This window comes from Natrix helvetica, assembly GCF_964273705.1.
Source record: "Natrix helvetica genome assembly, chromosome: 2".
NCBI lineage: Eukaryota > Metazoa > Chordata > Lepidosauria > Squamata > Natricidae > Natrix > Natrix helvetica.
This window is the reverse complement of record NC_138552.1, coordinates 250381386-250404841: the sequence shown is the minus strand read 5'-3', so window position 1 is coordinate 250404841 and position 23456 is coordinate 250381386. Positions and strand designations below refer to the sequence as shown.

At 46.0% G+C, this 23456-nt stretch overlaps 1 protein-coding gene across 3 annotated transcripts; it reads left to right on the top strand.

Moving 5' to 3' along the window:
* Window positions 1-8508: 8508 nt before the first annotated feature.
* Window positions 8509-21833, top strand: SIX2 (SIX homeobox 2; the record flags this gene model as incomplete). 3 transcript variants are annotated; one of them, XM_081945944.1, is made up of 2 exons in its annotated part: window positions 8509-9068; window positions 19493-21833. In XM_081945944.1, 2 exons carry the CDS (start codon window positions 8509-8511, stop codon window positions 19797-19799), a joined length of 867 nt encoding a protein of 288 aa, XP_081802070.1. In that variant the 3' UTR covers window positions 19800-21833. The 3 variants fall into 3 exon arrangements, 2 of the variants coding, with proteins under 2 accessions (XP_081802070.1, XP_081802069.1); XM_081945943.1 differs by having other exon boundaries at window positions 8509-9074; XR_014174796.1 differs by lacking the exon at window positions 8509-9068 and adding an exon at window positions 16973-17157 and having other exon boundaries at window positions 19493-19630.
* Between the last annotated feature and the right edge of the window lie 1623 nt (window positions 21834-23456).

The following is a 23456-nucleotide window of genomic DNA, read 5'->3' as shown; positions in this document are numbered from 1 at the left end:
CTCCTCCGACCACACCACAAGTCACCTGATTTCACCGTCAGGAGGGAACGCGTGGTAAGTACGACATACTTGAATCATCTTCAAGCTAGGGCATGAAGGGAAAGACTGCTCTGAACCCAATAATTTCTTGACGATCGGAGCCTGCAGTTGAGATGAGAACATCCGTTCTGTGATCATCAAGTCCACGCAGCATGACTGCAGCAATGCAAGCGAAGCTCCTTAGGTGCATGTCCATAACTCTCCCATGAAATCAATGGGTGGGGTGGGCGTGTTGTGTCACCTTCTGCTGGATCTGGCTCCAGTTCGAAACACACACCACCGTTTTTTTCCTCCCATGAGACTTTTGGTCAAGCCAAATCGATTGTATATGATCGCAACCTCAAAGCTAGCTGACCACATGTCCTCCTCCTTCTATGGCTAAAGAGGGAAGACTTGTTTCCCCAAGGATTACTGAAAGGTGGGAAACCCTTCCAGAAGTGCAAAACTGAGTAGCACTACTCCCAGGTAAGGCTATTCAGTACTGTAACCTATCCAACTTGACCCAGTTCTAACGTGGGTCAGCCACACCCTGGCAGTTAATAGCACCGAAGAAGGACGGAGGTCCACTATTCAGTCTACCCATTAAAGAGCCACACAGAAACGTCTGCACAAACACACTGCGGAGGGGGGAGGGGGAGCCAACTTCTCTTGCAGCAATCCTCCCTGCCTCTGGGGCCCGACCCCGTTTCAAATCCCCGCTCCATCGTAACGGTGCCTAGCACACTGCTTCTTTCTTTCAAGCGAAGTTTTTTAGCATAATTGAGTTAGTCACAACATTATCTGAAAATCTTATCCCGTGCAGCTCTCAGGTTCTCTTTTAAAAAGTTCCCCAACCAGACACGTAAAACTGGGTAGGGTTCTTCCCGCACAACCCTTCCTCCCCTGTCCCCACTCCGCCGAAGTCTCACGGAAGGTGGCACTGGGTAGTCAGCCGCCAAGGGGCTCAAGACGATTGAGTCAGGTCGAGGCGTTTCGTGAACAGCATACCATCCGGAAAGCGTTCTCCCCACTATCACCACCACTGAATTTGAATACTGCTTAAAAATGAAAAAGAGTTTGAAAATTGCTCCCTTCTTTATTTGAAAAGAGGTATGGGGTGTCTGGCCTGGATTCCTGCCCTTTTATTGTTTTTCTTAAACTTAAAAATGGTGGTGTGGAGGTTGGCTTTGTTGAGGATTTGCAAGGCTTGAAAATCCCTTGGAATTCCAGGGGTTTTGTGCCAATATTATTGATCTACAAGAGACATGGCACTGGGAATTATAGCGCAGCTGGTCATATTGGCTATTGAAAAATAGCGGTTCAATTTCGACAACAAAAATCAGTCCCCAGTTGTGCCTAGAAAAGGATCTGTGTGGTCGTAGAATTTACAACATTGTCTGCAAATAATTCATGGTACACATCTTTGCTACTGAGTACATTAGTTTAACCGTTGCTGTAAAAAATGTTTTAACTATTGAAACTTAGCAGAATCCAGAACAAAAGGTATCTTAATTCCTAGAGGTTCAATACACAAAGCAAGAGATTCAGGGATTCTGCTAGATTAAATTTTGAAAACTGTTCCCAGACTAATTTAGGGAATCTCTCTCTCTCTCTCTCTCTCTCTCTCTCTCTCTCTCTCTCTCTCTCTCTCTCTCTCTCTCTCTCTCTCTCTCTCTCTCTCTCTCTCCCTCCCTCCCTCCCTCCCTCCCTCCCTCTCTCCCTCACCCTCTCCTTCTCCCTCTCTCCCTCCTCTCTCCTTCTCTCTCCTTCTCTCTGCCTCTCTCTCTCTCTGCCTCTCTGCCTCTCTGCCTCTCTCTCTCTCTCTCTGAGTCTCTTTCTCTCTGTGTGTCTCTGACTCTTTGTGTGCGTCTCTCTCTGTGTGTCTCTCTCTGTGTCTCTTTGTGTGTGTGTGTGTGTGTCTCACTTTCTCACTGTGTCTCTGTCTCTCTCTGTGTGTCTCTCTGTCTCTCTCTCTCCTTTAGTGCAAGGTTTTCAGAAAAGTACACATGCACAATCTTCTTCATTTTATCTTCTCAGCCACTCTACGAGGCAGGTTGCGCTCAAGAACTCTAAAGGTCTCAAGGTACTCCATTGAAACTGCCTGACTGAGCAAGCAATCTGCCCTTTCCTCCAATAGCTCTTCTAGCACTGCTAAGAAGACTAGTTCTACCAGCATGGAAATGTCATCACACATCTAAGACTTGTAACTATTAGCCATATGGATTTGAAAAAGAAGCTACCAATGTAAGTGGTTTTAAAGGATAACGTGGAATTACTGTTCTCAAAAGAAGAGTTTTGATGATTAGAGGTTATCCTGATGCTCTTTCATTTGAGAGACAAAAATATCCGTTTTATTCTTCCAAAAGCAAATCAGCACAAGATCAAGAACAAAAACAATGTAGCGATGTTTTGGTTACATCCAGCCTGAAATCCTGTTAGTAATTTACAATCACCAAACTGCTCGCAGGGATATTGGTAGATCCGAGGCCACTCTGCATTTTAAGTGAAAATAACGTAGAAACCTGTTAAGGAGCCAAGCGCTTTCTCTGGTAGGCAACTCCGATTGCAAGTTCATCCAATACTGCCTTGATTTCCCTAAAGGAAAGATTGACTAAAAGCAAGCAGATTCTTTGAGACAAATGTAGAAATCCGATGATTTACTGTCCGTTGAACTTACAGAAAAGTTTACTGGTTGTTATTGTGTAGTTTAAAGCCCAAATGCCAATTTTTAGGACTTCATTCATGGCTGCGATTCGTCACCGAATATTTCCTATGACGCACCTGCTCAATATATAGGAGTAGCTAGAATAATCTAAGACGGATGAATAAAATTTATTCCCCCCTTTTTTTTCTTTTGTTTACTTCTTATAGAAACAAGTCCTTTGGAATATTTATGAAGTGTTTATCGCGTCCAAATGCAAAGAAAGTGGAGTATTGGTACTGCAAAGCTCCAGGCGACCACAAGGAGGAAGCAAAGAGCAACCTTTGTAGCTAGTGTTGGCCCGAAATTTCACAGCTCAAATGAGGTAGACCTTAGGGCAGACTTGCTATCTGGGGTGCATGTATTTGTGCTTGTCTGTGCTTTTCCCTGAAATGGCTATTTTTTATTCGGACTAATGGAAAGGAGATCCCAAATCCTTCGATTTTGAGAGAGGGGCCTCCCTTCTGCAGATCGCCATTAGACCTGAGAAGCCTCTCATCCCCCCCCCCCGACACACACATACACACCCTTCAGGTGAAAATTCACTCCCCGGAATGTTGGGGAGAGTAGCTTGACGGAAAGGTCCCAACCGGGAGAGGGGCCGGGACATCTACTGGTGACCATAATTGGATTTCTGGCTCGGAGTAGCCGGACAGAATTGAAAAACGTAAAGTTGAAAAATGTTAATCAACTTTACTCCGTTAACGCTACCCTCTGACTGATCCCAGTCCAGCTGAGTCCCGTCTGGCTTTGCTTTTTCGAAAGGCGAAGTCAACGCCGGCTCCATCTGTACATTCAAAAAAACAAATAGATCGGTCCCAGGGATTGCGGACCTCCGCTCTTTTCCCGAACCTTCTGATTTTTCCCAAGTCCCCCCCCCCCCGAAATGTTCTGCCTTTTTCAAAAGACGGGGTTGGGTGGGGCCGGTCCGCTTTGCGCGAGGTCGGTAATCCGCTTCTGTTGGAGTCAATGGGCAGGATTGGAGTAGACGTTTTTTCCCCGAGTTAAAAAGCGGCGAATAAATCTCTGCCGGGCTCGAGAGGACCAAGGAGTCCACGCCGTTTTTCCCATAGCACTGGGGGACGGAGGGAGGGCTTTTCCCATGGTGATGCAGAAGCAGGAGGGTATCTTCCATCAGCCCCCAAGAAAGAGCTGACGTCCCTTCCGGCTAAGGAGAACAGCTGCTGTTCTCTTATCGCCCCCGCCCCTTCCCAATTCCGACCTCCCCACCCTTCTCGGCTGCCCTGGTTTTCGGATCGGAGCAAGTGAACTCAAGTTGCGTCCAAGAAACCCTTAAGAGCAGAACGGGTGGAGGGAGGGGGAGAGACTACTGCTCTTCATCCCTGCTCCTTCCCAGTTTAGAAAAGAGATGCTGTATGTTCGGGGGACACTCTGGGGTTTGTCTCTGGGTCGGCGGCATTTCGATCTAAGAGGAATGAAGACGGTCATTGTGCTTCCAAGTGTTTGGAGGGCTTCTTTCAGACATTGGCTATGCAGTTCTAGCAAAGCCGTAGAGGACACGAGTTGCTGTTGCCTTGAACCACTGGCGGGTGGGAAATGGGGCTGCGAGCGAAGCGCTTGCCGGTAGCCACCTAAAAATTCATTTCAGGGATGACATTGAAACTTAGAACTCCTAGAATGACATTGGTATCTAATGCAATCTAATGGCAACTCCCTGTCCCACCAAATTCAGCCTAAGTGTTTGTAGTGCTGTTTCTGCTAGCTAACATAACACTTTAGCACCCAAGTTATATTTTTCTTTGGTTGAGGTTTGGAGTCTTAAAACTAAAGAGCTTCCCGTTTGTTCTGGTCTCCTTTGTCTGTCTTTTTATTGTTCCTTAGTCAAGCAATTTAGTAACTTTTGGATTAATCGGACTCCACAGCGTAATTTCTTTCAGCGACTCGGTCTTGTAGGGCAGCTCTTCTCATCTCCGCTGATTTCAACGGCAAGAGCCGTTTCCTTATTTTCTGTCTGCTTGGTGGGGCCCCGCGATTTAGATATTGCAGACAGCAGTTAAGATCGTCCCCTACATTGGACTATATATATATAAGCCTTTCCTATGACAGAGAGACTCTCTTTCTCTCTCCGCTGCCCCAAGACGTTCCTCACATAATGGGGGATAAATCTTACTGATTTCCATCTTCTGTGCGGTGCAGTCTGGAGGTGCAGCCGAGATGAAGTCGGCGGGGGAAAGCTTCGTCTGAATAACGCTCCTAGTTCCTTCGTGCCTGTTTGCTGCGCTCACCCTCCTCCGATTTGGAAAGCAGTTAATTAGAGATGTAATCCCTTGGGATCGATAGCCCCCTTTCCTGATAAAACGACTCGACCGTCAGGTTCCCAAAGCCAAGTTAACGGCAAGGCAAGTGGAGGCAACCGTTCCATTAAAAACTACCTCCAGAAGCCGGAGAAATAAACGCGGATGATATGGCGCATCAAACAGTGCAGTTCTTTAGAACAACCCAAAGGCTCCCGGGGGTGGAGGACATGTCCCGCGGAAACCGAGGAGTTTCCCGTTGTTGTTGTTGTTTTTTCAAATCACGACTTTTCACAGTGCTAGAAAAAGTATTTCCAGCAAGAACTAAAGTTTTTTCTTAACAAAAAAAAAAGTTTGTACCGAAACTCGACTTTGGGGCGAGAAGGTCGTTCTTGATTCGAACGGAGGTGTCACCGAATCCTTTTGCTCTTCAAATCAAAGTTCCCTTCAGTTATCGCACAAACCCTGGAGCGGCTTTTGGACGCCGCGTCCTGGGCTGTTTTCCCGGTTCCATCAGGGTTTCCGGATTCCTTAGGCGATTACCACCGGGACATAGCTGACCTTGCTAGCCTCTCCACCTTTGTCCGAGTTCTGGAGGTTTCGGCGCGCCTTCGGGCTCCAGCCTGGCTATCCCCAGAGATCCATGAAAGCAGCTGCGGCACCATCTTCCTCCCACCCCGTCGCTTGGACGGCAGGGCTGTTTCTTGGTTTTCTTCCTTGCCCATCCGTCGATGGGCTGAGAAAGGCAATAGGCTAATGAGCTGTCCTAAGATTCAGTTTCCCCGGGAATTAATGCTCGGAGCTTAGCATGAGTTCCTCGCCTGTTAACTTGCGCGAGCAACCCCAGAATTTGGGGCTTGGTATTTAACGAAAGTTCCGCTGAGCATAGACGGAACGCTGCCCCCCCCCTCCATTCCATTTATTATAACCAGCTATGCGCGGTAGGATCGGGGAGTAAGATTCGGGGGGCAAATCCGTTGGTCAGCTTGGAGTCCGGGAACATTTTCGGCAACTACACTCTAGATCAGCCGCCGCCAGCTGTCAATTAAGCTAGTAAGCTCTATCGGAAAGGAAAGGTGGGTCCCAGCAATCAACGGTGGACTGTGTATTTTTTCAGGACTTAAGGCTGGAAGTAGCCAAGGGACAAGAAGCGACCAATGGAAAGGCTTAGCAACGTGTAGTGAGACTGCGAACACCGGCAGCTTGCGATCCCCAATTATCCTGCCAGAACTGAATTCACCCACTTGTTCCTCCAAATTGCCCTTGACACTCATTTGCAGATGTCTGTCGGATTCTTTTCTTTTGATCTCCTTCTATCAGTTTCACACCACTTTCTATGTAGAAGGAAGAGGTGAAATTAAAAGAGGTGGAAAAATAAAAGTAGGAAGAGGGAAAGCACCCCGGTATCTCTTATTTCTATCGCGATGAAACGACCCCTCGATTACAGGGGGTTAGTGGATGGGGAGGTGGGCATTCTCTGTTGAATGGGTGGACTGTGCTCCGCGCTTTCTCGCTTGCAACTTAGGTGTGTGGCTTTTAAATAAGGAGAGAGAGGGAGAGGGAGAGAGAAAGAGATATGATAAAAGTTTCTTTGTCAAGAAAAGCTGAGAGAAGCAATAAGGAGCGGTGGTATTCTCTATCTATTTGTCTTTCAAAAGTCGTTTTCCCACTGTCCTAGGCCCACAAGAAAATCGTTTTAGGCAGGACTGGCGCCTATGACTTTTAATGTTTGGCTTGATTTTCTGCATGATTACTTAAAAGAAAGCACCATTGAATTCAGTGGACTTACTTCTGGCCAGTTGTATGCAAGGGTTACTTAAGCTGCAGTCCTAACCTTACCTTTTTGGAAACATTATTTTTTTACTACTTATCTTTGAATTAATCAGTGCATTTAAATAAATGAAATACACATTTGATACAAAGCCCACTTTGTTTTTACAGACCCACCACGCTGCAGTTTTCAAGGCATAATGGTGGTGGGGGCAACAGTTTACCTGCAAACAATGCTTTAATATCTCTTGTTCCTTTTCATTTCAGGGCTACAACTGAGTTTGAAAGCAGAAGAAATTTAGAAACCTGGGGCTGGCAAGCGGAAAAGTTGCAGCTTGAAATGATAAGATTCAACTTAGTGATTCTCCAAATTGTCTTGAAATAGGCAGCCTAAACTGTAAACAAAGGGAAAGTACATTATTTGAAAAATACTGTGGTTTCACTTTTTTTTAAAGGGCTTTTATAAGTTAATGGGCAGTAAGAAATTCTTTCTTTCCACCGGAGCTTCCACCAAAATCTTCAGCAATTCTGAGTTGCTCCCAGGCTTCCTTCAATTTCTCCACCCCAACCCAAATTGGGAATTCTGAAATCGTGAAAAGCCCTGAAACTAGGGGGCTCTTGGCGGCTGGTGAAGGGGTGTGTGTGTTACTGCCGTTGTTCTAGCGCCCCCGCTGTCAGTCTGCAACCAACCCAGGGTGGATCTGGAGGAACCCTTTTCCCTCTTTCTGTGTTTTGCACTGTCAATCATAGCGCATATTGCTTTCCCTTCCCCCACACCCTTCACTCCCCCCACTCCCCAACCACCATTTAGTAACATCCCAGCTCTGAGAGTCCGCCTCTGAGTGGCTCGCAGCAATCTGTCAACCGAGCCAGGGAGCCACCTCTCAACAGATCCGGTTACTTTTGATTGGCAGCGTCACCATGGCAAATAATTTGATTAAAAGTATTGTCTTCTCCTTGGCAGTCCCCGAGTCAGATAACTGGACCAATCACTGCGCGGCTAATCACTTTTTCATGCCAGTTTAGAACAACATTTGGAAGGAGAGAGGCAAGGAAGAGCAAAAAAAAAAAGAAAGGGGGGAGGACGGGAGGGGAGGAAAGAAGAGAAGAATCGGCAACGAAAAGAAAAGAGAAAGGGAAGAGAGGAGAGAAGGAGGAGGAGAAAAAGAAGGAAAGGGGAAGCGGGGATTTAAAGGACTTGATTCCATGTAAGCGATCCTATGGCAGAAAGGGGGGGAAGAGAGAGAGGGAGCGAGGAGCGCGCGAGCGAAAGAGGAACTCGCGAGCCCGGCCAGGGGGTGGGGAGAGTGAAAGTTCCACTCTTGCAAGTGCCGCTTCGCTCACACAATAGAGGCGCAAAGTTTGACGGTCGGAACTCGGGGACTTACAAACAAACACCGGAGCCCCAAGGTCGGGCGCGGGCGCTGCGCGGAAGCCTCCCTCGCGCGCGAAGCTTCTACGGCTCCATGGGCGCCCCGGCCGGGACAGGGGCAGCGGCGCTGACCTAGCCCCAGGACTTGCGCTCGGAAGTCAGCCGTTCGAGGGCGCTGTGGTTGGCTGCTCCCTCGCGGAGCCCTCTCCTCATTGGAGCCGAGCGACGCTGTCTCTCTCGCGCCCCCCGACCGCCTCCCCGCCCCCTCGGCGTTTCCCCCCCAGGCGGTGCCTGCGGGGCGCTGGGTCCGGACGGGTGCCCCCTTTCGGCCAGGGTAGATGCGATAAGAGGGCCGGCGGCGACGGCAGGAGGGCCTTCCCGGGCGCGCCACCATGTCCATGCTGCCCACTTTTGGCTTCACCCAGGAGCAAGTGGCTTGCGTGTGTGAGGTGCTCCAGCAAGGGGGGAACATCGAGAGGCTGGGCCGCTTCCTCTGGTCGCTGCCGGCTTGCGAGCACCTTCACAAAAACGAGAGCGTCCTGAAGGCCAAGGCCGTGGTGGCTTTCCACCGAGGCAACTTCCGCGAGCTCTACAAGATCCTGGAGAGTCACCAGTTCTCGGCGCACAACCACCCCAAGCTGCAGCAGCTCTGGCTCAAGGCGCACTACATCGAGGCCGAGAAGCTGCGGGGGCGACCCCTAGGGGCAGTCGGCAAGTATCGGGTCCGCCGCAAGTTCCCCTTGCCCCGCTCCATCTGGGATGGCGAGGAGACCAGCTATTGCTTCAAGGAGAAGAGCCGGAGCGTCCTGCGGGAATGGTACGCCCATAACCCTTATCCGTCCCCCAGGGAGAAGCGGGAACTGGCCGAGGCCACCGGGCTCACCACCACCCAAGTCAGCAACTGGTTCAAAAACCGGAGGCAGCGGGACCGGGCGGCGGAGGCCAAAGAAAGGTACGAGTAAGTAGAGCCGTCCTCCTCCCTTCCGCTTCTCTGCAGAAAAAGCTCCGCTTCGGGGACAGTCGGGAAGGCTTAGCTCGTTCCTGCCCGAAGTGCGCTGCACTGACCCATGGGGTAAGCTCTCTTCCCTTCCGAGCTAACCCTCGGGGGTTTGGGGCTGCGGTTAAGAAAGGCACCCGCAGCCTGGGAAGGGTACAAAGGAAGGAAAACGCGGGGCTGCAGTGAAACTTTTTTCTTTTCTTTCTTTTTTTTAAAAACTTTTGGAAAAGTTAGTCTAGGGGAATCGGTTACCACAGGGATCAGTTTGTTTTATTCGAGAGCAAAATCGGGCTGTGGCCAAGATAAATATCTCTGATTCGACATGGATTTCAAACCACGTCTTCGGAAAACTAGTCGAGTAGATAGAGAAGTTAAGTTTTCAATGAACGGGAGTGGGGTATTAGAAAGCACTTCCTTGAAGGGAAGCCAACTGGCATTGTTCCTTTTATCTGAATCTCTAATTTCCTAGCCTAACACCACAAAAGACAAGAACGCAAAAGACAAGAACTGTCTAATTTGCCAGTTAAGGCTGTCGTTGCCAGCTCAGAAGTAAAAACCACACGGATCAGTGGTTCTGCCCTGTGCTAAGGGTCTATAAAGAATGTAGCCTTTCAAATTTCATTGTAATTGTAACAGCGGATTTAATAAGAGGGAAAGCAATGCCCCAAAATCTATAACTGAAAAACAAATTGATCACCATCAACCAAGATGTCACAAGCGCTGTTTTTTTTAAAAAAAAAACCTTATTAACCAATTGTCAATACAATAAGCCAAAAAATACGCATTTTTAATATCTTTGCATCTATATCTAAATAGTATTGAATGTCACTTCACTGTGGGTGTATGCATGCTGCTTTTAAAATGAGGCAAAGAGGCCTCCAGCTCTGGATGGAATAATGTATTCTTCACAAGAGGTGCTTGTGGGGGGAGGGAGTGCCCTCCTGTGCCCTCATGGCTTATACATTTTAATCCAGAGTGATGATCAGAATTGAATAGTGTCTAGGGTTCACTCCTAAATCCCCAACTGGCTTTTTTCAGTGGCAAACGCCCTTGAGTTTTTCTTAGATGTCAGTTTAGTAGGCAGTGAGGTGTGTATTTAAATAACTGATCTATGGACTTTGTTTTTATCTAATTCCATTCTTTAAAAACACACCCGCTTCCACACATTTTCTTGAAAATAAATCCCAGGAGTTTCAGAACTGTTTAAAGTTTGACCATATAGCTGCTTATCTATCCGGATGCAATTTCCTTTCGTTTCATTAAGACTTGCTTCCGTGTCACTAGGAAGGTTGGTGGAGCTTCTAGACATTAGATCAAGTGATAATGGGTCAAGAGTCCCCAAATTTCCATACTATCAACACAAACAAGTTCTATTCATTTCCAAGAAACAATACAAGTATTCAGGCTCTATAGGAAAACAATGTATTTCTTCCCCCTTCCCATGCCTTTTTTTCTACTTCTTTTCCTTTTTGCTGAACTTGCCCTTCTAATGTCAAAGCAAAGACCTGGAATCTTCCCATTGACAGGAACCCTGCCTGGGCTAATTGATTTTAAGATTTAAAGACTGCAACCAGAATCACTGGTGGCTAGAGTTTAGACCTTGGGCCTTCCTTCGGAGTCCTTTGGTTTACTTTCAGTGTGTACCTAGATGGTCCCAGATTTAAATTATCTTCTGGGAGATGACTTTGTCCAAAAGCATTCCTTGACTCTTGGTTCCTTGACTGTTGGCTAGATTTGTTTTCTTCCAAAATCTGATGTCTGGGATTCTGATATTCTGCCAGAAAGAAAGACACCCCAGGCCCCCCAAGACGTCATAAGGTGCCACGTCTCCAGAAGGCAGTAAGAAGAACTCCTCTCCATAAATATTGCAGAACGAGGAGAGTTTTATGCCGAAAAAAATGGAGGGGAAAAAAGTTACTTAGCGGCACAACTGGAACTGTTGTATTAGGCAAGTCTCAATTATTCCAAAGATCCAACGGGTCAAAAGAAGAGTTCCAGACAAGGTGGCTTGCTATTCTGCAGGTTTCCAAGCTTCTTCCATGTGTATCCACTCGTACCCTGGATGCCCTTATTGGAAAGTGTGGCCTGATGAGAAAGATTTCTCTGAAGTTCATTTTGGCCTATGTTTCAAAAATAGCTTATTTCATCTCGGGGGAGCAGCCTCTACTTCTTTGAATCTTGTAGTACTGTTTTCCAGGGATTGGCGTGAGCACCACTGTTTTGGAAAAGTCTGAATTTCTCTGTCCCCCTCTCCTCCTCTCCCCATTCTCTCTCCTCTCTTCATAGCTGAAAATGATATGAATTTTTGTTAAAAAAAACTGATTTAGAAAACCAGGTGCAGGCAGGAAGAGAAAACTTTGCACAGTGCCATCAGATTACATTAACTCCTCCGCAGCCAAAAATGTGCTTTATGCATGCAAAAATAGGAGTTTGGAAGGTTGCCGTTTGTTTTCAGGAGGCCCAGTGCAATTAAGAAAGCCCTTCACACATTCAGAGAGGGCAAATGTCAGTTCTTGTACCCGAAAAGAGATGAATTTGACACAAAGGTATCCAGGTCCCTGGCGACTTTCATTGTTGGCGCCCTCCTATCCAGTAACTAAAGGCAAAGCTACTTTTCTAAGGAGCCAAATATTGGTGGAAAATCAAAAGCACAGTACCAGTTCCCACCAACATCTGGGGAAATCTACTTGATTAATTGGATCTAGTCTCTGTACTGCAGTCCCTGACCAAAAATCTAGGTGGAGGTTTCTCCGAGAAAGTGGACTGCAGTACTGTGTTGGACAGCTGGACAAATATGCAAAAGTAGATTACACGAGGGGGGCAACCACTCATCTAAATAAATAGCCCCACATTCCCAGAAAAGAGGCGCGATTTTGGGAAGTGAGACTGATGGAATATGGTCCTAACTACATAGAAACCAGCATTACACATCTGCACATTTTAGAAAGGGTTGTAAAACTTTAGGTACAGTTGCTGAAACACAAGCAACTACCAAGGTCGACTTTCCCTACCGCTGATGGGCATTGCATCCACACATGGGTTAGAATGGCAAAGCTTTGCGGGCCTTTGCATGCTTCTCGGGGAGGACTTTACTCTTGAAGAAAAACGCACAAGAATGCAGACTAAGTCCTTCACTGAGTGGCCAAATATGGAACACCGTAGTGATGGGGGAAGGAATCGCAGGTGGCTATCGAGATTCAGACAGGAAAGGTTTCTGCTTACAACCAAAGCAAAGCTGACTGTAAAGCCAACCTTTGCAGATTTCAACCCAATGTCTCTTCCTGCACGTATCTAGGCAGGGCACCTTCCCGGCCGATAAATAACTTGACTCGAACTTTCTTTCAGTCCGGGATTCCTATCCCCAGGAGACCCAGGAGAGCAGAAGCTTCTTCGGGGCAACCATTTCCTAGCCATCTGGGTTACGTGGGTGCAGCCTTCCGTTGGGAAGCTTACGGAAAGCGACAGCTGTATAAACGTCACGGATTTCTCCCTGATTGTTAATAAACAGACGATATAAGAGATCTCGAAAACTGGAAATACGGAGAGTGGGGTGGGATGGGGCGGGGTGGGGGAGAAATGGCATTGCTTTTAGTTCATGGATCTGGCAATCGATCCAGGGGACCCCCGAGGTGTGTGCCATTGGGTTCCCTATCGCAGATCTGGAGCTTTGAAAGGAGACCGAACTGGGTAGCGTTTAGCGCGAGCATAAAGAGCCGCTTGATCAGAAAGCCAATTTTAAAGCACGAAGTTTGACTGGATCGGATCGAGCCATTAGGACCGAATTCACGCCAAGCATTTCTCTAGATGGACTTGGGCTGCTTGTTTTTTGGGTGGTGGTAGAGGAGAAGGAGAGCTGCCCGGGCTGACTTGGTCTTGGTGAGACATCATCTTTAACTCCTACCAGCAACAAGCGGAAGGCAATGGTGCGGGCGCACAGTTTGGCTACCGAAAAGGTAGAGCAAAAGGTGTGCCTCCCCCACCTCCAATAGGAGTCAACTCATCGCCGAGTCTTCAAAACAGGATGGTCCCTAGCAAAATGATCTCTGTTTTTTGAGAGGGAGGCAGCCATCGACCCAAAGCCCAGCTGCCGTCCCTTGACCAGAGGTTCCTTTCATCTGAGTAAGGACGGTAGAGAAGCGTCCTTACTCAGAACTTACTTGCAGGGTAGTTCATAAGAGTCTTAGCCAATAGCTAAGACTACATTAATTAAATGTAAATAAATTTGCATCCTGGTTTATGCCCTAGTTCTTCTTCTTTTTAATTGGGGTTGCAGCCTCAGTGCCACTTTCTGTGGTATCCTAACATGACTAGTTAGACTCTAACTAGTGGCACGGAGGCTGCAATCCCAATTTAAATAAAGAACTAGGGCATAAACTAGGGTGCAAATTTATTTACATTTAATTAAAATGAAAAATAGCTGGTATGCTTCCTCTTTGGTCATGTGAGTAATTTTCCGTACGGTCTACAACTCCCCCCCCCTCCACGCCTGGTTTCTGTTACATAAGTATTAACTTTGGTAACACAATCTTTGGAGGTCAGGAGTGGGGAGGAAGATATGCATCCGAGGCTTGGATACAAAATAGGGGTACAGTATTAGAAGGCGCATTGAATGGGAATTCCCCCCTGTGTTTAATCGGAGGATTTGATTTTTCGATCTTATTTGAAACTCTGCCTAAAACTCCGACGAATTGTACCCGGCCTTTCTGAGCTCATCAGAATGTTCTCCCTGGTGCATAGAATCAACAAGAAAGTCCTTGGGGATAGTCTTATAATAATAAATACAGAACATAATAATACTTATTATTTATGTGTCGCCCGACATTCAGCGACTCTTCGCTTAAAAGCCAGCTCTCTCCTGAAAGTGTTGGCATTTACTTTTGAGTAAAGATACCACAAGATCCACATCAGACGGTAAATTATAACTTTTTTTTTCTTGATATAAGTGAAGGCAAATTTGTTTTTGCTGATGCGATGACTGTCCCGCGCCGCTTAATACTGATTTCTGGCCAGCTGCGCTGACCTAAACTGCGCATCAAACTGGATCGGGCTCCTTTTCTTAGCCCTCTTCTACTGTAAGTGATTTGGATTTGAATCCAATTAATTTGGTTAATATCAGTAAGTCCCCTTCTTATTCTTTTTTTAAACGAGATTCTTCGGGTTTAAAGAGAAGCATAAAGTGTTACATTCAAATAAACATGATCTCAGTGTCCCACGTCTTTAAAGAGAGATGCAGTGGAATATTTTCGAACTCGGGAACGCTCCTCTGTGTGAAAAACTTTTTACTTAGGCGGCATACCCAGGAATCGCCGTCAGTCGCCTTTGAGATCAACACCATACAGATAGACCTACAAGGGCTGAATTTTGCCATCTCCTTTTTTGTTGTTCAAAATCAGCCTCAGTCAGCTCAACTAAAGACATTGCCTTCATAATCTGAAGTACATTTTTTTAAAAAAGAACGAAGCCTCTCCTAGAAGGAATCTATCAGCATCTCATGAACTGGAGCGGGAAGGCTATTCCGAGAAAAGGTGTTTTCTGTGGTCTTTTCTATCGGATTTTAAGTTCAGGCCAGTAGGCTTTCTAGGGAGCTGCCCGTTATTGGCTGGAACTAATGATTTCCAGCTGAACCGAAAAGTTTCAGTAGCTGTGTGTTTATCCCTTCTTTCCTCCCGCTTTGTTTTGATTTTTTTATCCCCCTCCGGTTCTAAAGACATCCTGCTCTGCTTTTTTCAAAGGTTTGTACCACCTGAAATATTAAGTATGTTATGGTGGTGGAAGCTTTAAGTCATCAGAATTTGCTTGATGGAAGGCGTAGCAGACGTAGCGAAGCGAATATTTCATGCATTTCAGGAAATAAGTTCTCGCCTATCTAAAACTTGAGTCCTATAAAACGGGTCACAAACCATCTAGACTAGATCAAATTCAGACAAGGCTCTGAGCTCCCAACACAGTGAATCCCACCTTAGCCGCCCAGCGTGTTTTGGGACCAGGATGATCTGATGAGTTTTTGATTTAATGTGTGGGATGAACCCAGAGAATGGATTTGATTCGGTGAACCGTGGCTAACTTTACAAGGGAGCACTTGGACGAAGGCAACTCTAGCTGCAGCCTGTTCACACTCGCGTTAAAGGGCGCTATTCGGTGAGGTTCCTTTGAGACATAGCAAGCTTGGTTTGTCACCGCTGATGTTCGGATACAAAAACTGGACCTCGACGGTCCTCTTTTTAAGAATGGCGGAGCTAAATCGAAAAAGAAATCCCCCGGTGGCTTCATCTGGCGCGCCTCTCTGCAAATCTGACGCTCTCCGGGGCAATCGCCAAAGAGATGGCGACTTCCCTTCCAGGGGTGCATCAGGCCTAATTCATCTACCAACCGCCCTCCGTCCGGCTTTCCCTCCCTCGTTTCCTCCTGGCTTTGATTTTGCTCGCCTTGGAAGTTGGTAAAAGAAAGAAGTTGCTTTATTTTGCCGCACACTCTCTCCTAGGTCAGCCGCAAACTGTTTACAAGACATCCCCCGAAGAGGGCCCGAAGAGCTGCAGGCGCAAGTTGTGTAAACCAGGGGTCTCTAACCTTGGCAACAGTAAGACCTTTGGACTTCAACTCCACCAAAGCTGCCTGAGGAATTCTGGGAGTTGAAGTCCACGAGTCTTAAAGTTGCCAAAGTTGGAGACCCCTGGTCTTTCCCGCCGCAAATTTTGCCCTTCTTCCTTAAAACAAACAGCTAGATCGCAATAAATCACATTTCTCACATTGCCATCCTCCACTAGCAACTTAAAGCCAAAGGCTGTTGGCGTCTTGGGATTACATCAAATATAAAACATATCCAGGAAAAGGAAGCTGGGCATTTTTTTTTGCACTTCAGGCCTTTCCTAAGCGCGTCCAAAAGCTACTTCTTTAGACCCGCATCGAGAATCGGCGTCCGTCCGCCCCGCTTTTCAGAGGCCGCCGCAAATTTGGAAGAACTGAAAACGAGCAAAGGAACGGATTACGGAAGTCGGCGGGAGTCTGTTTCCAGCACGGCTTCAGGACCGGGCATTCATTGTTGGAAATGAGCATGCGCAAAGGATGCCATGCCGGAAATTAGCGTGGAAAGAACACTTTCGATATAAGTGGCGTTAGGGAGTGGTGCAGATCTTAGATAACCGCGAAATCTGGTGAGGATCAATGTGGATCTGCAAGAGGAGTGAGTCTTATGATACAAAGCGTTATGGTTTATCCCTGCAATGGCTTACTCCATTTATTTGAATAAGGCAAATTAACCCCGCGGCATCTTAATTACCTAATGTTCTCCAGCAGCGTTAGAGCCTTGCTCCTAGAATTTAGGCTCTGGGAGAGATTAATGTCTTAAATAAATGCCCCTGGGTCTGGGAGTGACTGCCAACCTAATGAAATCTTCACCATTCTGCTCTAAGTTGGGTGTGAATCGCTTGGTGATTATCATTAGTTCGGTTTGTTTTTTGTTTTGCATTCTCAATCCCTTTGGTAGAGTTGTGAACATGATTTATGACTCCCAGAGTAAATATTCTCTGTGGTACAGGTAGTCCTCGATTTAGGGCCACAGCTGAGCCCAAAATTTCTGTTGCTAAGTGAGACATTTGCAAAGTGAGTTTTGCTCCGTTTTATAACCGACCTTGCCACTGTTGTTAAGTGAATCACTGCAGTTAAGTTAACATGGTTGTCAGGTAAATCAGGTTTCCCCATTGACTTTGCTTGTCAGAAGGTTACAGAAGGTGATGACATGACCCCGGATAACTATCATAAAAATGAGTCAATTGCCAAGTACCTGAGTTTTGATAATGTGACCATGAGGATGCTGCAATGGTTGTAAGCATGAAAAAAGGACAGTGCTGTTGTAACTTCGAATGGTCACTAAATGAACTGTTTTAAGTTGAGGACTACCTGTACTTATTTTCAGGTAGCTGTCCACAGGATCTCAGGCCCATCTTGGCCTAGTTCTGTGTCTTCACTTTTACTGGGGGATGTTAGAATTAAGGCTCATGAACTTGTCTGTGGTCAGCCCATATGAAGACAATCTTCCATCTCAAAAGTAAGTGCCTTTTGCTGGGCCAAGCGATGCTTACATATCTCCCTGCTGCATTTAATTTCCTGTTTACGTCCTGTGGTGGGGATGTCCCCAGTGGTGTATTAACCATTAAGCAGACTAAGCACGTGCTTATGGCACCAGGCCCAAAAGGGGCACCACAAAGTTGAGAAGAAGAAAAAACCAATGAAGATTTGTACAGTATGTACAAAAGAGGAGGGCACCAAGATTTGTCAGTGCTTAGGGCACCAGTGAGCCTTAATCCGCCACTGGATGTCCCTTCCTCTCCAATGATTGGTGATGCCCCACCACAGCCATTTTGTTGTGGGCCACTGGACTGCCTGCCCACTTCTGAATGAACTTCTCCACATGAACCAGTGAAAAACAATAGCTTTATTAACAAACGCACTGGCAGATTGGTGAAAGAACAGCCTTTTCTCTTTTTGTCAGGTTCACTGATGGCAAGCCTTTTTTTAAAAAAAAAAAAACCAGATAAATGGATAACAGTTCTGCCGGTTTTCCCTCGTAGCCCAAGTAATAGGGAGTGTTTTATTTCCCCCCTCATCCATGGATATAAATGCTGGATTGAGTGTGAGAGAGAGGGGCTCAAAGTCTATGGGTGGAAGTCTTATGTCCTCAGAGACACTTGCTTGGCAGATATGGGGAAAGGGAGCAGGGGGGATCCACAAACCGGGGTCCATGGTAGTCATCATCCAGATAAAGCACTTGGCTGGCATGGCTACCAAAGCTGAAGAACAAGATTTAAATCTAGACAGCAATATCTAAAGCTAGGTAATTTCCCAAGAGTTTCATCATGAGAGGCAAGCAGCTTATGAGTGCCATGCCAAACAGACCTTAAGCTCAAGGAAATGCAGAGCCTCGGCTGCTACCTAGACATATGCCTATTAAAATAAAAATGTTATTAATCTTTTTAGGAGATAGTTTATTATTTAGGTTTGGTAGGCTAGTTTCATAATTCTTTAAAAACAGTGACACCTAACCAAGAGTGACTGGGTTCACACATAAGTAATAAGGCATACTGAGGTTTGTTTGGTTTTGGCTTAGTATGTTGAGTGAAATGAACCATGGTTTATAAACCATGTTATGTGGTTTAGAGTTGTATGTGAACTTATATATGGCATGTTCAACAAAGAAAAATTAAAATGATGATGGTATAAAATGAAATATAATTCTGCCGCCAGCCTAGTTCACACCTAGCACCAATAAATAATGTAATTTGTTCTGGCTGTGTGAATCTAACATTTGTGATGTTAAAGTGTAGTTTATATGTTTTAGTTATTGTGTGAACTAAGCAAATGTAGTTTATTCAATAAACTATGGTTAATACAAACAAAGATTTGGCACAGCATATAAACCCAGCTATGGCATAGTTCCATACTTCCAGTCCTCCACTATAATTCCCATCATTCACAGCTGATACAAATTCTACAATTTCCATCATGCTGCTGTTTCTGCCTAGCGTCATTTGAATGCTTAGGTCAAATCTCAAAGTTGTTTATGGGAAATGTGACCTACTTCCTTTCCTATTTAGCCTACACCCTATACCAGGGGTAGTCAACCTTTTTATACCTACTGCCTACTTTTGTATCTCTGTTAGTAGTAAAATTTCTAACCGCCCACCGGTTCCACAATAATGGTGATTTATAAAATAGGGAAGTAACTTTACTTTATAGAATTTATAAAGCAGAGTTACAGCAAACCCCTACCCCCCACATGAAAGCTGGAATGCCCACTAGTGGGCGGTAGGGACCACGTTGACTACCACTCCCCTATACTGTTTCCTATTGACTTAATTTGGGAAAAAGCATTTAAAGATATATGGCCCCACAAAAAGATGTCAGTGATTTGTACCTGAAACATCATATTCTCCATGGCTGCTTCAAGAGACAGCCATGACAACTGGAGCTCCTATCTTTTTTTGGCAGGAGGGTGTGTGTGATTTTTTTAAAAAAATAACAGCCAACTTACATATTTAAATTGAAGTAAACAAAAATGTTCTACAAAATGAAGTTATTCTTGTCCATAAATTACTGTGGAGGTTTTTTTTTAAAGTAGTCTATTACAGTGCTATTTGCAGGTGGGGGTTGGAGAAAATAAACCGTATCTGGCTTCAGGTTGATCTGTGTATTATATTCTGTGCCCCTAATATCCTGTCCATGGGCAAATGGTGTTCTCCCACCCCTGCCTCCCCAACATACTATTTCAGCAGCATTTACTTTTATTAAGGATGGGCATGAGGGAGGGCTGTGGTGTTGTATCCTTTTGCAATCTGATGTTTTCTCTCTCCCTTGTTTTTTCTCCCATTCACCCCTTTTTTTAGGGAAAACAATGAAAATTCCAGCTCCAATGGCCACAATCAGCTTTCCTCCTCTCTCAATGGCAATAAGACAGTTTTGGGCAGTTCCGAAGATGAGAAAACTCCTTCCTGCACCCCGGATCATCATTCCTCCTCCAGCCCTGCCTTACTTCTCAATTCAAACCCAGGCTTACAGCCTCTCCATGGCTTGGGCCATCCTCAGGGTCCTAGTGCCATTCCAGTTCCTAGCGCGGACCCACTGCATCATCACAGTTTGCAAGACTCCATCCTCAACTCCATGTCATCAAATCTGGTCGATCTCGGTTCTTAAAAATATTTGCTGAACTTACCATGCTCCCTGAACCCAGGCTCTCTCCATCTGGGTTGTCCTCTTCTTATTTTTCCCTTCCCCCCCTTAATTCTTCTGCTCCACAAACCAAGGATCTGAAACCTTGGAAGGATCTATAAAATGGATCTGTTGTTTCACTTTGGATCAATTGCTGAGCAGCTGACTGTTACCTTCTCTGGAGCATACTGTAAATTCAGAAACGTTGTAAGCTGCCCAGTGACTTAAACCTTAGGAGGATGTGGTGAAACTCAATGCAGAAAAGTGGAGGACAAACATTACTTAGGATGGAGGAAGTGAAGGAGGGATGGGGTGGAAGTTGGTGTAAAAGCTGTTCCTTTGACAGAATGAAGGCCAGGAGTCTCAGCCCACACAATCTCTTGTACGGGGGATCCGGCCCACCATTGGATTTCAACTTCTTAACATGCCTCTTTAAATGTGCCTCGACCTGATCTGCAGGGATCAATTCACGAAGCCGTTGAGAACTGAAGAGCTGAAGCCAAAGCTCCGTCAATTGCAGCAGGATATTGGGAAGCAATACTTCTTCCCTATGGTTGCTCCCACCACCAACCGGCACCCCATGGTATACGTCTTCTAAATCTGGGAGGCTTTAGTAACTGGGCAGCACTGATAGTTTTATCTGCCATGAATTTGTTAAACTTTAAATCCATTTTTATTTTTTCTTGCTTGTGGCAGCAATCACTTGCCCATGTAATTGCAGAAATGTTAATGAAAGACTCTTGTCCAAGGCAGACGCTTCTTCCCAACCAGGCTGAGAGCAGGTTGCTGGGATTTCTAACTCAGTGACATCTGGAGGGGGCCACGGAGAGGCCACGCTACTTTCATCAGACACAGAGGCTACTTCACAAGTTGATGGTTCCACCAGGCTTACAGTGTACTGCAGTTGGAAGTAAGGAAGCCGTTGGGACTCTTTTGCAAAGAATGGGCTTATTTGCTTATTTCCGGGATCAGAGTGATAGGGCAACATTTTGTTTTCATCCCAGAGCCAATCTGTTTCCTTTTTGGAGAATTCATCTAGCTTATGGACAGCAGTCTATGAAATGCCTTTTCTTGTAGGGCAGAATCAAAGGGCCTGATAGAGAAAAGTAAAACATGGTGCAGTGGTTAGAGTAGAGGACTAGGACAGGATGAGTCAGGTTCAGATCCTTACCCAGGCATGAAGCGCACTGGATAACTTTGGGCCAGCCACACACTCTTAGCCAGTTTATCTCACAAGGTTGTTGTGAGGATAAAATTGGAGTGGGAGTATCCTATATGCTTCTTTTGAGTGTTTTGGGGACAAATGAGATATTAATGATATAAACAGAGAAGCCACACCTCTTAACTTATTTGATGAAAAAAAAACATTTGTGATCATTGTACTATATGCCAATGCTAGCTATTCAAACGCTGTAATAGCCACCAGTTTGTAAAAAGCTGCTGGCTTCTAAGCATGACCTCCTCCAGATAATACTACCCTCCCTTGTAAGCTGATGCTATGCAAAGCACATGAACCCTGATTGAAGGGAAGAGGGAAATGGGCTTCTTTTGCCTTGTATATTTCCCTACCCCCACCCACCCAAACATTTAGGTGGGGAGGACAAGGCAACATCCACAAATCACTCAAGCCAGATATCTTGCCTCTGTCTGATCCAGGTGAACATGGGTCAGCTGCTTGACACTTACAAACATCTTCCGCCTCAGTTCTTTCATCTGCAACATGGGAACAAGGACAAGTTTCCCCAGAAGGTTCCTGGTGAGGCACTGGACAGCGTTTTGCACATTTAACTTTGAGAGAGCCTCTATCGCTTATTATTTTTAATGCTCCTATTAATAGTGTTTCCCCTTGGAGCCTATGGGGCCAACCTACGTCAAGGTGCTTCATCATTTAGTCTCAGGCCAGCCCTGGATTTCTAGCCCAGGCAGACCCCAGGACATCCCTTCAAACCAAGCAAGGCGAACAGCAAGCGAGGCTGATGACAGCTGTCTCTCTCTCCGGGCTCTAGAAGCCGCCGCCCTCAACCCCCAAATGCAAGGACGGTTCCTTGGCCAGCCAGGCTCCCTCCAATTTTGTGTATTGTTTCTATCCTGTGAAAACCGCCTTTGGAAAGAGATTTCTGCTTCTATTTTGTAATAAAAGCGAGATATCCAGCACAGTGATGCCAGAAATGGGGAGGGCTTTCGTTTTGCTCTGGGTTCAGATGTTCTCAGTACTTTTAAAACAAGTCAGTAGCCGAAAGCCAATCGCGTCGGGCAACACAGCCGGGCAGAGCTCGGGGGAAAGATGGTCGCATGAAGGGGCGAAAGACAACGGCCAGAGCCGTGCGCGGGGTGTGGCAAAACCGTCCGCGTTTCCGCCCCTCAAAAAAAAAACAACTTCGATCAGGCTGTCGCCTCTACCACCGTCCGACTTTTTGGACCGTCCGCTGCCCGCTCCCCTGACAGCGGGAGCAACCTTCAGTGGCAGGGCCATCTTTCCCAGAATTTTTCAAGGAAAATGAAAGAGTTTCCCGAGAAAATGGACCCGCATCGTTTAGCAAACGGAAGTTTCCCCAAATGGGACGGGAAGAGGGCTTGGCTCTTTTCCCCTCAGGTTACCTCAGGTCGCTGCGTAGCCATTTTGTTCTAGGGCGGTTTACAAATTGAAACTCTCCGCAACCCACTTCGTTCCAAATTGCAAAATAGAAGCTTTGGTTATTTCCTTCGTCTTGCCTCCCTTCCGTACTTTTTTTTTTTTTTTTTTTGCAAATCCTAGTTTTAATGTTTAGGGTCGTAGTCCTCTTTGAGCAGGAGGGGAGCTGAACTTTCGCTCTTCTCCCCCCCTCCAGCCCCCCCCCCTATTTTCCAACATTTCTCTTGAAATTCCTGAAAGACAGAAAAAAATGAGGGTGACAGCATGGCACCTTGAGAGAGAGAAAAGAGAAAATGGGACTGACTGACAAGGTGTAAATTCCAATGGGGGGGGGGGAATCAATGAGAAATATTTGAAGGAAAAAGTGGTCCAGGACTGAAAGGAGTTGGGGAGAAAAGAAAAGGAAAGGTATCAGGGTCCAAAGAACTGCCCAATTCAGGTAGTGAAAAGTTCCAGTGGTTGCTCCTGCTAAGTTGGATACTAGAGTCCAGAAACCAGCTCAACCAAATGAGCGTTAAATGAGTGGTTAGTAGCTTCTTCAAGATCCAGTGATTTAATGGAACCATCTATGATGTTTTTTTGACAACAATACAAAAGTAATTCATAGCTTCTTCCAGGACATTTTCTCCATTTTAGTCCCCATCTCCGCCAATTCTCCCCCCCCCCCCCAGATTACAGCCCCAAGATTTACTGGTGATTTCTATCCAAGTAGCAAGCCAGTTTGGTGTAATAGTTAAGGTGCTGGGTTAAAAACCAGGAGGTTGTGGGTTCTATTCCAACTTTAGGCACGAAAAACCAGCTGGGTGACTTTAGTCCAGTTACTTTCTCTTAGCCCAATCCACCTCACAGGATTGTTGTTGCGGGGAAAACAGGAGAGAAAGGAGTATTAGGTATGTTTGCTGCTTTGAATTACTTCTAAAGTAATGAAGGCAAGATAAAAATCTAATAAATAATAAATACTAATCAAAAGTGACCTTGCTCAGCTTTTCCATACCAGAAAAAATTTGCCA